Source organism: Neoarius graeffei, chromosome 5 (assembly GCF_027579695.1).
Source record: "Neoarius graeffei isolate fNeoGra1 chromosome 5, fNeoGra1.pri, whole genome shotgun sequence".
In the NCBI taxonomy this organism is placed as follows: domain Eukaryota; kingdom Metazoa; phylum Chordata; class Actinopteri; order Siluriformes; family Ariidae; genus Neoarius; species Neoarius graeffei.
The window spans coordinates 99,513,020-99,525,438 of record NC_083573.1 but is presented as its reverse complement, the minus strand read 5'-3'; the positions used below and the strand labels follow the sequence as shown (position 1 = coordinate 99,525,438).

General features: G+C 43.9%; 1 protein-coding gene across 1 annotated transcript in view; it reads right to left on the bottom strand.

Annotated features, from left to right (window-relative positions):
* LOC132887197 (NACHT, LRR and PYD domains-containing protein 9-like) overlaps positions 1 to 11,983 on the bottom strand; it is a 59,466-nt gene extending 47,483 nt beyond the window's left edge. The window contains exons 1-2 of the mRNA XM_060922669.1: positions 11,767 to 11,983; positions 3 to 75 (exon numbers count right to left, since the gene is read on the bottom strand). Of these exons, the coding sequence (XP_060778652.1) occupies positions 3 to 49 (47 nt within the window). The 5' untranslated portion in view covers positions 50 to 75; positions 11,767 to 11,983. The remainder of the gene's footprint in view (positions 1 to 2; positions 76 to 11,766) is intronic.
* Between the last annotated feature and the right edge of the window lie 436 nt (positions 11,984 to 12,419).

The following is a 12,419-nucleotide window of genomic DNA, read 5'->3' as shown; positions in this document are numbered from 1 at the left end:
ACCTCTTGTCTTTCTTTCTGTTCTTAGAAACACTCATTTTGGAGGTCATGTCTCCTTCAGATTATACCCATAAACCTAGAGAGAGAGAGAGAGAGAGAGAGAGAGAGAGAGAGAGAGAGAGGGGGGGGGGGGGGGGGAAGGACACATATTTAATTCACTCCAACATGGGTGTGTTAAATCTAACGCTATCATCACTCGGTTCACTCACAGGGAAATCAAGTCAAGTCAACTTTATTGTCAAATATGCTATAGATGCTCGACATGCAGCACAAATGAAATATCAGTCCTCTCTGACCCACGGTGCAAACAGGCAATGCAATAAATAAAAATAGAATAATTGAAAAAAATAAACAAACAAACAGTATAAACACTCTAGATAGGAACTGGACATCGACTAAACACTCAAACAATATAAACAGTGTAAACACAAGATAAGAACTACACACAGACTAAAACACTCAGACAGACAACAGTATAAACACTCTAGATATGAACTAGACGTAGACTAAACAAACACTCATATACACACACACACACACACACACACACACACACACACACATATATATATATATATATATATATATATAAATTGGTTCAAATAACCAAACAGTCAAGGGCACTTGAGGTATAGCAGGTAAACATGAAATAAGCAGTATAAACAAACTAGCAGCTGTTAAGATGAGGTAGTGCAGAATAGTGCAAATGAGCGAGGTAAAGGGAGATGTGTGGTCCCTGAGTTCAGTGTGTTAATGAACGATGAGATGTATGTACAGTGGGGCAAAAAAGTATTTAGTCGGTCACCAATTGTGCAAGTTCTCCCACTTAAAAAAGATGAGAGAGGCCTGTAATTTTCATCATAGGTACACTTCAACTATGAGAGACAAAATGAGAAAAAAAAAATCCAGAAAATCACATTGTCTGATTTTTAAAGAATTTATTTGCAATTTATGGTGGAAAATAGGTATTTGGTCAATAACAAAAGTTCATCTCAATACTTTGTTATATACCCTTTGTTGGCAATGACAGAGGTCAATCGTTTTCTGTAAGTCTTCACAAGGTTTTCACACACTGTTGCTGGTATTTTGGCCCATTCCTCCATGCAGATCTCCTCTAGAGCAGTGATGTTTTGGGGCTGTCGCTGGGCAACACGGACTTTCAACTCCCTCCAAAGATTTTCTATGGGGTTGAGATCTGGAGACTGGCTAGGCCACTCCAGGACCTTGAAATGCTTCTTACAGAGCCACTCCTTCGTTGCCCGGGCGGTGTGTTTGGGATCATTGTCATGCTGAAAGACCCAGACATGTTTCATCTTCAATGCCCTTGCTGATGGAAGGAGGTTTTCACTGAAAATCTCATGATACATGGCCCCATTCATTCTTTCCTTTACACAGATCAGTCGTCCAGGTCCCTTTGCAGAAAAACAGCCCCAAAGCATGATGTTTCCACCCCCATGCTTCACAGTAGGTATGGTGTTCTTTGGATGCAACTCAGCATTCTTTCTCCTCCAAACACGACAAGTTGAGTTTTTACCAAAAAGTTCTATTTTGGTTTCATCTGACCATATGACATTCTCCCAATCCTCTTCTGGATCATCCAAATGCTCTCTAGCAAACTTCAGACGGGCCTGGACATGTACTGGCTTAAGCAGGGGGACACGTCTGGCACTGCAGGATTTGAGTCCCTGGCGGCGTAGTGTGTTACTGATGGTAGCCTTTGTTACTTTGGTCCCAGCTCTCTGCAGGTCATTCACTAGGTCCCCCCGTGTGGTTCTGGGATTTTTGCTCACCGTTCTTGTGATCATTTTGACCCCACGGGGTGAGATCTTGTGTGGAGCCCCAAATCGAGGGAGATTATCAGTGGTCTTGTATGTCTTCCATTTTCTAATAATTGCTCCCACAGTTGATTTCTTCACACCAAGCTGCTTACCTATTGCAGATTCAGTCTTCCCAGCCTGGTGCAGGTCTACAATTTTGTTTCTGGTGTCCTTTGACAGCTCTTTGGTCTTGGCCATAGTGGAGTTTGGAGTGTGACTGTTTGAGGTTGTGGACAGGTATCTTTTATACTGATAACGAGTTCAAACAGGTGTCATTAATACAGGTAATGAGTGGAGGACAGAGGAGCCTCTTAAAGAAGTAGTTACAGGTCTGTGAGAGCCAGAAATCTTGCTTGTTTGTAGGTGACCAAATACTTATTTTACCGAGGAATTTACCAATTAATTCATTAAAAATCCTACAATGTGATTTCCTGGATTCTTTTCCCCCATTCTGTCTCTCATAGTTGAAGTGTACCTATGATGGAAATTACAGGCCTCTCTCATCTTTTTAAGTGGGAGAACTTGCACAATTGGTGGCTGACTAAATACTTTTTTGCCCCACTGTATGTGCGTGTGTGTTGGGGGGGGGGGGGGGGGGGACTGTGAGGATGACATGTCAGATGCTGAAGGGGGGCAGGGGTGTGTGTGTGTGAACAGAATCTGTGGCAGGGGGCAGAGGAGGGACAGAAGAGAGAGGGAGTTGAGCCTCCTGACTGCCTGGTGAAAGAAACTGTTCTTGAGCCTGCTGGTTTTGGCCCGGAGACTCCGCAGTCTCCTCCCCGACGGCAGCAGGCTGAAGAGGCTGTGAGATGGATGGGTGGGGTCACCTGCAATCCTGATGGCTTTGCGGGTGAGGCAGGAGTTATAAATATCCATTAGAGAAGGGAGAGAGACACCAATGATCCTCTCAGCTGCTCTCACGATGCGCTGCAGAGACTTGCAGCAGGACATGGTGCAGGCGCCGTACCACACAGTGATGCAGCTGGTCAGGATGTTCTCGATGGTGCCGCTGTAGAAAGTGTGCATGATGGGGGGCCGGGGCTCTTGCTCTCCTCAGTTTGCAGAGGAAGTACAGACGCTGTTGGGCTTTTTTGGCCAGTGATGCAGTGTTGTTGCTCCAGGACAGGTCTTCAGAGATGTGCATACCCAGAAACTTGGTGCTGCTCACCCTCTCCACTGCAGCACCGTCGATAGATAGTGAAACATCCTGGGTGTGCTCTCTCCTGAAGTCCACAACAATCTCCTTCGTCTTCTCCACGTTCAGACGGAGATTGTTGTCCTTGCACCACATGGCCAAGTGGCTCACCTCACTCCTGTAGATTGTCTCATCGCCATTGTTGATGAGACCCACCACAGTCGTGTCATCCGCAAACTTAATGAAGAGATTTGAGCTGGATGTTGGTGTGCAGTCGTGGGTCAGCAGAGTGAAGAGGAGGAGGCTTAGCACACATCCTTGGGGGGCCCCCGTGTTCAGTGTGATGGTGCTGGAGGAGTTGCTGCCGACCCGTACAGTCTGTGGTCTCCCCGTCAGGAAGTCCAGCAGCCAGTTGCACAGGGAGGTGTTGAGTCCCAGCTGGTCCAGTTTGTGAATGAGCTGCTGAGGAATGATTGTGTTGAATGCTGAGCTAAAAAGTCTATGAACAGCATTCTGACATACGAGTCTTTTGTCTCCAGGTGGGTGAGGGCTGAGTGGAGGGCAGTGGAGATGGCGTCATCAGTTGAACGGTTGGACTGATATGCAAACTGGAAAGGATCCAGGGCGGGGGGAGGGCAAACTTGATATGCCGCATGACTAGCCGCTCGAAACACTTCATGAGGATGGGAGTGAGTGCGACAGGGCGGTAGTCATTGAAGCAGGAAGGAGACGGCTTCTTCGGGACCGGGATGATGGTGGTGGTTTTGAGGCACGTGGGGACAACAGCCTGGCTCAACAAGATGTTGATGTCCGTAAAGACATCTGAGCTCCTTGGCACAGTCTCTCAGGACATGACCAGGAATGTTATCAGGACCCGGGGCTTTTTGTGCATTTGTCGTCCTGAGAGCTCTCCTCACGCTGTCTGGGGACAGCGTCAACATCTGGTCGCTGGGAGGTGGTGGAGTCTTCTGTGCCATAGTGCTGTTGTCTGCCTCAAAGCAAGCGAAGAAGTCGTTCAACTGATTCAGCAGAGACGTGGAGTTGTCACAGGTCTGTGGCGAGGGCTTGTAGTCTGTGATGGTCTAACTCCCCCGCCACAGGTTCCTGGTGTCTCTGCTGTCATTGAAATGTTCAGCAATGTGCCTGGAATACTGTCTCTTGGCCACCCTGATGCCTCGTGACAGATTGGCCCTAGCTATCCTCAGGCCCACCTTGTCCTCAGCTCTGAAGGCAGCGTTCCGAGCCCACAGGAGCCTATAGACTTCCCCTGTCAGCCATGGCTTCTGATTGGCCTGAATGGAGATGGTTCTGGTGACCATAACATCGTCCATGCACTTCATGTAGGCAGTGACGGTCTCTGTGTACTCCTAGAGATCTGTGGTGTTGCTGTAGGTGGCCGCCTGTCTGGACATGCTCCAGTCAGTGGTGGAAAAAAACAGTCCTGGAGTGCCTCTGAGGACCCCTCTGGCCACACACGTATCTGTTTTGTAGCTGGTTTGGTGACTTTAACCAGCAGCCTGTATGCTGGCATTAGCATAAGGCATTAGCATAACAGTGGAGTGATCTGAGGCCCCAAGGTGGGGGAGGAGTAGGGCTTTGTAGGCATCTTTATGCATGGTGTAAACATTGTCCAGAGTATTGTTTCCACATGTAGGAAAGTTGATATGTCCGTAGAGTTTTGGAAACACGCTTTTGGGGTTTGCATGGTTGAAATCCCCAGCCAGGATGAGAAAAGCATCTGGGTGGGCTGTCTGCTGCTCACTGATAGAGTTCATTCAGTGCTTCACTCCTGTTGTTATTGGAGCCGGTGTTCTGATAAACTGTCCTACACGTCAATGCGTCCTACAAAGCCCCACTGTGCATGCGCAGAGCACAAAACGTCATTTCTTGGCATTTGAAAAGATTTTTGTCCTACATCAGCTGTGCTATAAATGGTGCAGATTAACGGTGTGCATTCAATCTTTACTACTTAATCTAACAATGCTGATTTCTAACCATTGCATGAGTCTTGCAATACATCTGAAATATCGCCCCTTCACAATCTTCCACCAAAGCGCTTCAACTTCTGACCTATCTGATCAGCTGTTGTAGTTGCTCTACACCCTACTCGTCCTTCAAAGCCCCACTGCACACACGCACAACACACCATTTCTTGAGGTTTGGGCATATTCATCCTACAGATCAGCAGGCAAGGTCTGCTCAAAGCTAAAGGTGAGCGTTCAATCTTTCCTACTTAATCTAACACAATGCTGATTTCTAACCGTTGCGTGAGTCTTGTTTGAGTCGTTGACAGACTCAACTATTTCGCATTGGCTTGTTTTGAATTATAAAACTGTATGTACAAACTGTACACGTGTCTGTCACGCAGTGTAAGTACAGCCAAGCCATCGTTTGATAGCTAGCGTCAATAAAAGTTCTGTTGGCTGCAACATGGCATCATGAGTGTGTTAATAAATACAACGCCAATTTTAACCATCTTCGCGTTTGTCTCCGACGCGTTTGCATATTTCCGCGTGGTCTACAACGCTTAGCATTTTTCCGTCTAGCAACAGAATTTTGTATTGACCGCAAGAAAAGCTAGCTCGCGCCAGGTTGGTAACGTGACAAAGTAGGCTACTTCTCAAAACGCGTTGCCTTCCACGTGGTAACAAGATAATGCATTGGAACAACACGTGGAATGCTCTAGCGTGAACACAAAACGCTTTTTTATGAGAGTCGTCTGCTGTTTGGAACATTCTACTCGGCTGCAAAGACAGCAAATTTCTGCTCATAAGATCACGTCATAATGGCCAAATGCAATCAAACGTGTGAAGGATAATGCCATGACATTTCGTTTGTAAGGTTAATTGTAAGCATACAGCATGTCATGTGTTGTCATTTACTTGATTGGCTTTTGCAAAACAGGCAATCAAGCAGCATCCATTTTAATGCATCAATCTAGATAGAGTATCTTGGATCTGTTTTGAAGAGCATTAAGAAAAAGGATTTACACCCTGCAGTACTCAACACACCTGTTTTTTTTTTTCTGACTGTACCAAAAGTTTATGCGCAACTGTCTTTGTAGGTATGGAGGCTAAGTACGACGAAATACATGGGTTGCTGTCTTTGGGGTCATACCCCAAAGACTATGATCGAATGCAGTGGCAGAATCTTAGGAGGTATGCCTCCAAATTCACTTTGAGAGGTCAGTAGTTTCCGTAAAATTGTAATAAATTTGATATGCAGTACAATGCATTAGTGATTAGTTTCATTGTAATTCTTCTAATTATAATTATCATTTTAATGCAGATGGAGAGATCTTTTTTAGCACCAGGAAAGCAATTCATGGAAAAGAAGAGGCCAGTTTTTGTAATCAGTTTTGTGAGATTTGGTGCAAATCCGTAAACCTGTTCAAAACAAAATAGTTGGCCATCTTGAAGTGTTCCAATAAAATGAAATCATTCAAAATTAGTTGTGGAAGTTTGTTTTTTGTGTCCTGTTGCGTCGCCAGACAAGGAGAACGGCTGGATGAATAGGAGAAAGGTAAAACTCAGTTATTTAACTCGAGTGGAGGTGGAGAAAATTAGTTTAATTCCAGAAATGGTGGACTGACACTAAGTGGAATGTTGTGCTTCTCTGGGTTGGATGTGTTAAATGAAAGTAAGCTTTAAAAAAAAAAGTTATTGACTGAATGAAAACTGTATTAATGCTCCAATATGTTGTTATGCCATTTTATGTCTTGCAGTAAAAATAACATAACATTTAATTACATTACATTGTGTAAGTGAGACATTAATTGTTCAAGTTGCTGATACTTACAAACTATAAGTAAGGTGTAGATTCTGCAAGTAAACCTTACAATCAGGAATTAGGTCCCCATTACACAGCTGAAAGTAAGAGAAACCCATTTAACACCAGTAAACACAACTTTGCTCCAAGTAACCTTTACTAGCTGGTATGAAGTAAACATTACTAGTTGGTTTCAAGCAACCTCAACATTAAAGTTCCAAGTAAGGATAACAAATATTTTCAGTGGAGATTACTTTTAAACGTAAAGTAAAGATAACTTGAAAGAGAACAAGTTATATTACTTCATTTATTTGAGGCAACGAGTTTCCACCTTTTTTTCAAGTAAGCTTAACTTATTCTTTTTTACAGTGAGTGTAGTATATTCTGGTGGGGTCATTTGAATTGTCAAAACTTCCTACATTCATATGTTAATGTAAAGGCATATTCTGATGGTCATTGAGTTGTCAGAAAGTCCTGCATTCATATATTAAAGTAAAAGAATATTCTGACGAGGTTGTTTGAACTGTCAGAACGTCCTACACTCCTATTTTAATGTAGAAGCATGTGTCAGAACACCCTACATTCATATATTGTAAAAACATATTCCGATGGTCATTTGAATAGTCAGAACGTCCTACTTACTGTAGCATATTCTGACGTGGTCATATGAGTTGTCAGAACGTCCTGCGGCGTCATTTGAATTGTAAGAACGTCCTACGCTATTTTAATGTAGAAGCATATTCTGAAGGGGTCTTTTGAATTGTCAGAACATCCTACATTCATTTATTAATGTAGAAGCATATTCTGATGGGGTCATAGGAGTTGTGAGAACGTCCTGCGGCGTCATTTGAATTGTAATAACGTCCTACACTCATTTTAATAGAGCAAATGGTACTTGTGAATAGTGACAAAAAAAAAAAAAAAAAAAAAACTACTAATTCTACATATTCTGACAGGATCAATTGAAGAGTCAGAGCGTCCTAGATTCATATGAATGTAAAAGCATATTCTGACGGAGTCGTCTGAATTGTCAGGACGTCCTACATTCATATGAATTCTGATAGGGTTGGTGGACATTGTATGAATGTAGAAGCAGTGGGTCCTCCATTGCACATCTTCACCTAGTACAAAATGCAGCCACACGTCTTTTAACTGGCACAAGGAAATTTGAGCACATTTTACCGATTTTAGCTTTGCTCCACTGGCTACCCATCCATTTTAGAATTCATTTTAAAATTCTTTTATTTGTTTTTAAATCTTTAAATGGTCTTGCTCCATCGTACCTCCCTGAGCTGCTATACCTCTATAGAGAGCGTGCACGTGACATCACGAGGTCACGTGATATTCATTATGAGCCATTTTGGATGGCAAGGCCGCGCATAGAACTTAGACGAACCCGTTCTAATTATCAAGTGTGTGGGAGTAGATCTTTCGAGAATGGTTATATCTTGTTCAGCATTTGGTGTAATCTTCTAATTCAATACTCCTAGTACATCTGTTAAGTTGATTTTCGGATTGAATGATAGCTACATACTTAGAAACTAGACAGTCTCTAACATTTAAAATGGCTATGCCTAGCCCTACTACCCTGGCCTAGTCTATGACAATGTTTTATCTTTTTGGCTCATATATGCCTTTGAAAGGCCAATCCATAGTAGGGATGGCGAAAACTAAAAAAAAATCTTGACCGACCACCGAGCCTCATTAGCCGGTTAAAGTCGGTTAACCTATGAGTTTAAACAGGGATGCAAACGGCGGATGCTGCCTTTTTCACGGCTGAATCGCGCAGACCCGATTTTTTTTAGGGGGGGGCGTTGGAGTGTCTGAATAATTTCATCAGAGTAAATTCTGTATTAAAATTACTAAATAAGCAAATTCCTTACAGTCCATGAAAAATAGGATGTGGAAGTTTCAAAAATCCATATTTTATTCAGAATAGAACATAGATGACATATCAAATGTTTAAATTGAGAAAATGTATCATTTAAAGAGAAAAATTAGGTGATTTTAAATTTCATGACAATACATCTCAAAAAAGTTGGGACAAGGCCATGTTTACCACTGTGAGACATCCCCTTTTCTCTTTACAACAATCTGTAAACGTCTGGGGACTGAGGAGACAAGTTGCTCAAGTTTAGGGATAGGAATGTTAACCCATTCTTGTCTAATGTAGGATTCTAGTTGCTCAACTGTCTTAGGTCTTTTTTTGTCGTATCTTCCGTTTTATGATGCGCCAAATGTTTTCTATGGGTGAAAGATCTGGACTGCAGGCCAGCCAGTTCAGTACCCGGACCCTTCTTCTACGCAGCCATGATGCTGTAATTGATGCAGTATGCGGTTTGGCATTGTCATGTTGGAAAATGCAAGGTCTTCCCTGAAAGAGACGTCGTCTGGATGGGAGCATATGTTGCTCTAGAACTTGGATATACCTTTCAGCATTGATGGTGTCTTTCCAGATGTGTAAGCTCCCCATGCCACATGCACTAATGCAACCCCATACCATCAGAGATGCAGGCTTCTGAACTGAGCGCTGATAACAACTTGGGTCGTCCTTCTCCTCTTCAGTCCGAATGACACGGCGTCCCTGATTTCCATAAAGAACTTCAAATTTTGATTCGTCTGACCACAGAACAGTTTTCCACTTTGCCACAGTCCATTTTAAATGAGCCTTGGCCCAGAGAAGACGTCTGCGCTTCTGGATCATGTTTAGATACGGCTTCTTCTTTGAACTATAGAGTTTTAGCTGGCAACGGCGGATGGCACAGTGAACTGTGTTCACAGATAATGTTCTCTGGAAATATTCCTGAGCCCATTTTGTGATTTCCAATACAGAAGCATGCCTGTATGTGATGCAGTGCCGTCTAAGGGCCTGAAGATCACGGGCACCCAGTATGGTTTTCTGGCCTTGACCCTTACGCACAGAGATTCTTCCAGATTCTCTGAATCTTTTGATGATATTATGCACTGTAGATGATATGTTCAAACTCTGCAATTTTACACTGTTAAACTACTTTCTGATATTGCTCCACTATTTGTCGGCGCAGAATTAGGGGGATTGGTGATCCTCTTCCCATCTTTACTTCAGAGAGCCGCTGCCACTCCAAGATGCTCTTTTTATACCCAGTCATGTTAATGACCTATTGCCAATTGACCTAATGAGTAGCAATTTGGTCCTCCAGCTGTTCCTTTTTTGTACCTTTAACTTTTCCAGCCTCTTATTGCCCCTGTCCCAACTTTTTTGAGATGTGTTGCTGTCATGAAATTTCAAAATGTCTCACTTTTGACATTTGATATGTTGTCTATGTCCCAATTGTTGTCTATGTTGTCTATTTGTACTTTGTCCCAACTTTTTTGGAATCGGGGTTGTAGTTGAGATACCCATAGTGAACACAATATCAGTTTTTGAGATTTGTAAATTATTGCATTCTGTTTTTATTTACAATTTGTACTTTGTCCCAACTTTTTTGGAATCGGGGTTGTAGTTGAGATACCCATCCCGCAACAAAATATTTATAAGCTTCCAGGCTCTTGTAAGCTTTGAGGGCTTTGCCAGTGTAACACGATTCACGAGAAAATTGTAAATGTCGTGGTAGGCCAGATCGGGCAAATCGCCGGCACCGCAGCTCCGAATTTCCCTGAACAAGGATTGCGGCAAGTTGTACGGATCTGCAATCCCCAACCTGGAACACTTTTCCACGTAACGCTGCCTCACGTCACCTTCAAGATGCTGAACAAACTTAGACAAGTAATCGCGCGATGTAGATGGGGTATTTTCCGAATTTTCTTGGGGATTACTCCCTGGATCCATTACGCTCGCGCAAGGTAAACTATCCTGATGCCGTCCAATATGGCGGAGTACACACAGACGGGTCACGTGACTGCACATCCTCTATACACCCAGCCGAGCTCTCAGGTCAGCTGATCAGCTGCTCCTGGGAGTTCCCAAGACTAGGCTGAAGCTCAGAGGGGACCGGGCTTTTTTGGGTGCAGCTCCAAAATTACGGAATGCACTGCCGCTGCACATTAGACAGGCCTCCTCACTGTCTAATTTTAAAACTCTTCTTAAAACGCACCTCTTTTCTTTGGCTTTTAACACCGTGTAGGTTGTTGATTTTATGTACACAGATATTTTATTTGGAGTGGACAGCCTATTTAATTATTTATTTTTATTTTATGTTCTATGGTGTTATTTTATTGTATAGTTTTATTGTTTATTTATTGTACAGCACTTTGGAAACCTTTGTGTTTATTTAAACTGTGCTTTATAAATAAAATTGGATTGGAAGCGTGTTCTTCGCAGAGGGAAAAACCGCGAACTATGACTAAAAGTTAAAGTTGAATCACACTGTAGGATTTCCTGCAATGTAGGACTGCTCGACAGACATGTCTGACATCCCCTCCTACCGTAGGACGCTTCGCGGATGTAGGACCGTTTATCAGAACACCGGGCTAGCTGAATGGCACAGTCCGGGACGCTGTCGTTAAGCCATGTTTCCACAAACACAAGGACACAGCACTCACTCACAGACTTAACAGATGAGCGGAGCAGGCGGACATAATCCAACCTGTTGTCCAGAGTGATGGGAGGGCTAGCCGGCCGGTGAGGGCTAGCCGCTAGCCTAGCTCGGAAACCTCCGCGTTTGCCTCTCTTCTGCTTCCGCATGTTCTGCCTGTGGTCGGTGCTTGAGCGGGCTTCCGGAGCAAACCGCAGCCGCATAGCACTTCCGCTGGATTTATATCCGTGAATATAGTTCTGCGGATGTCGAGCAGAAACTCACGGGAGTATGTGCGCCTTGAGACTAATGGACGCGACAAAGACGAACAGATACACACGGTTTTAAAACACACACACACACAAAAAAAAAAAAAACACCGTTCTGTCGGGACAGAGAGGAGCCGCTGCGTGTGTGGCGCCGCCATCTTGGTAATATCACGACTTCAAGCAAACTGTTTAAGTTACAACTTAAGTTAAAATCACCTGAACTCGTCTTCATCTAGTGTAGATTCACAACATTCACATATTATAGCTTTAGATTGAAATACGTACTGCGTTTTTCTCCTGAAGCCTTTTACAGTCCGTTCACTGCAAAATGTATTTTCACTTTCACTTAAACCAGCGGCGGCACGGTGGTGTAGTGGTTAGCGCTGTCGCCTCACAGCAAGAAGGTCCTGGGTTCGAGCCCCAGGGCTGGCGAGGGCCTTTCTGTGTGGAGTTTGCATGTTCTCCCCGTGTCCGCGTGGGTTTCCTCCGGGTGCTCCGGTTTCCCCCACAGTCCAAAGACATGCAGGTTAGGTTAACTGGTGACTCTAAATTGACCGTAGGTGTGAATGTGAGTGTGAATGGTTGTCTGTGTCTATGTGTCAGCCCTGTGATGACCTGGCGACTTGTCCAGGGTGTACCCCGCCTTTCGCCCATAGTCAGCTGGGATAGGCTCCAGCTTGCCTGCGACCCTGTAGAAGGATAAAGCGGCTAGAGATAATGAGATGAGATGAGACTTAAACCAGCTTGACGTGCATAAATACCACAGCAGAGGGTGGAGACTAGCTTGGGCCCGCCCATCCTAAAGTGTCTGCCCAGCTTAACGCAACTTCAAAGCTCTTCTTGCTGTGAGATGACAGCGCTAACCACTACACCACCGTGCCACCCGATATCAGATTATGTCATGGATTATGTCACCCGATATCATATTATTTTTCATG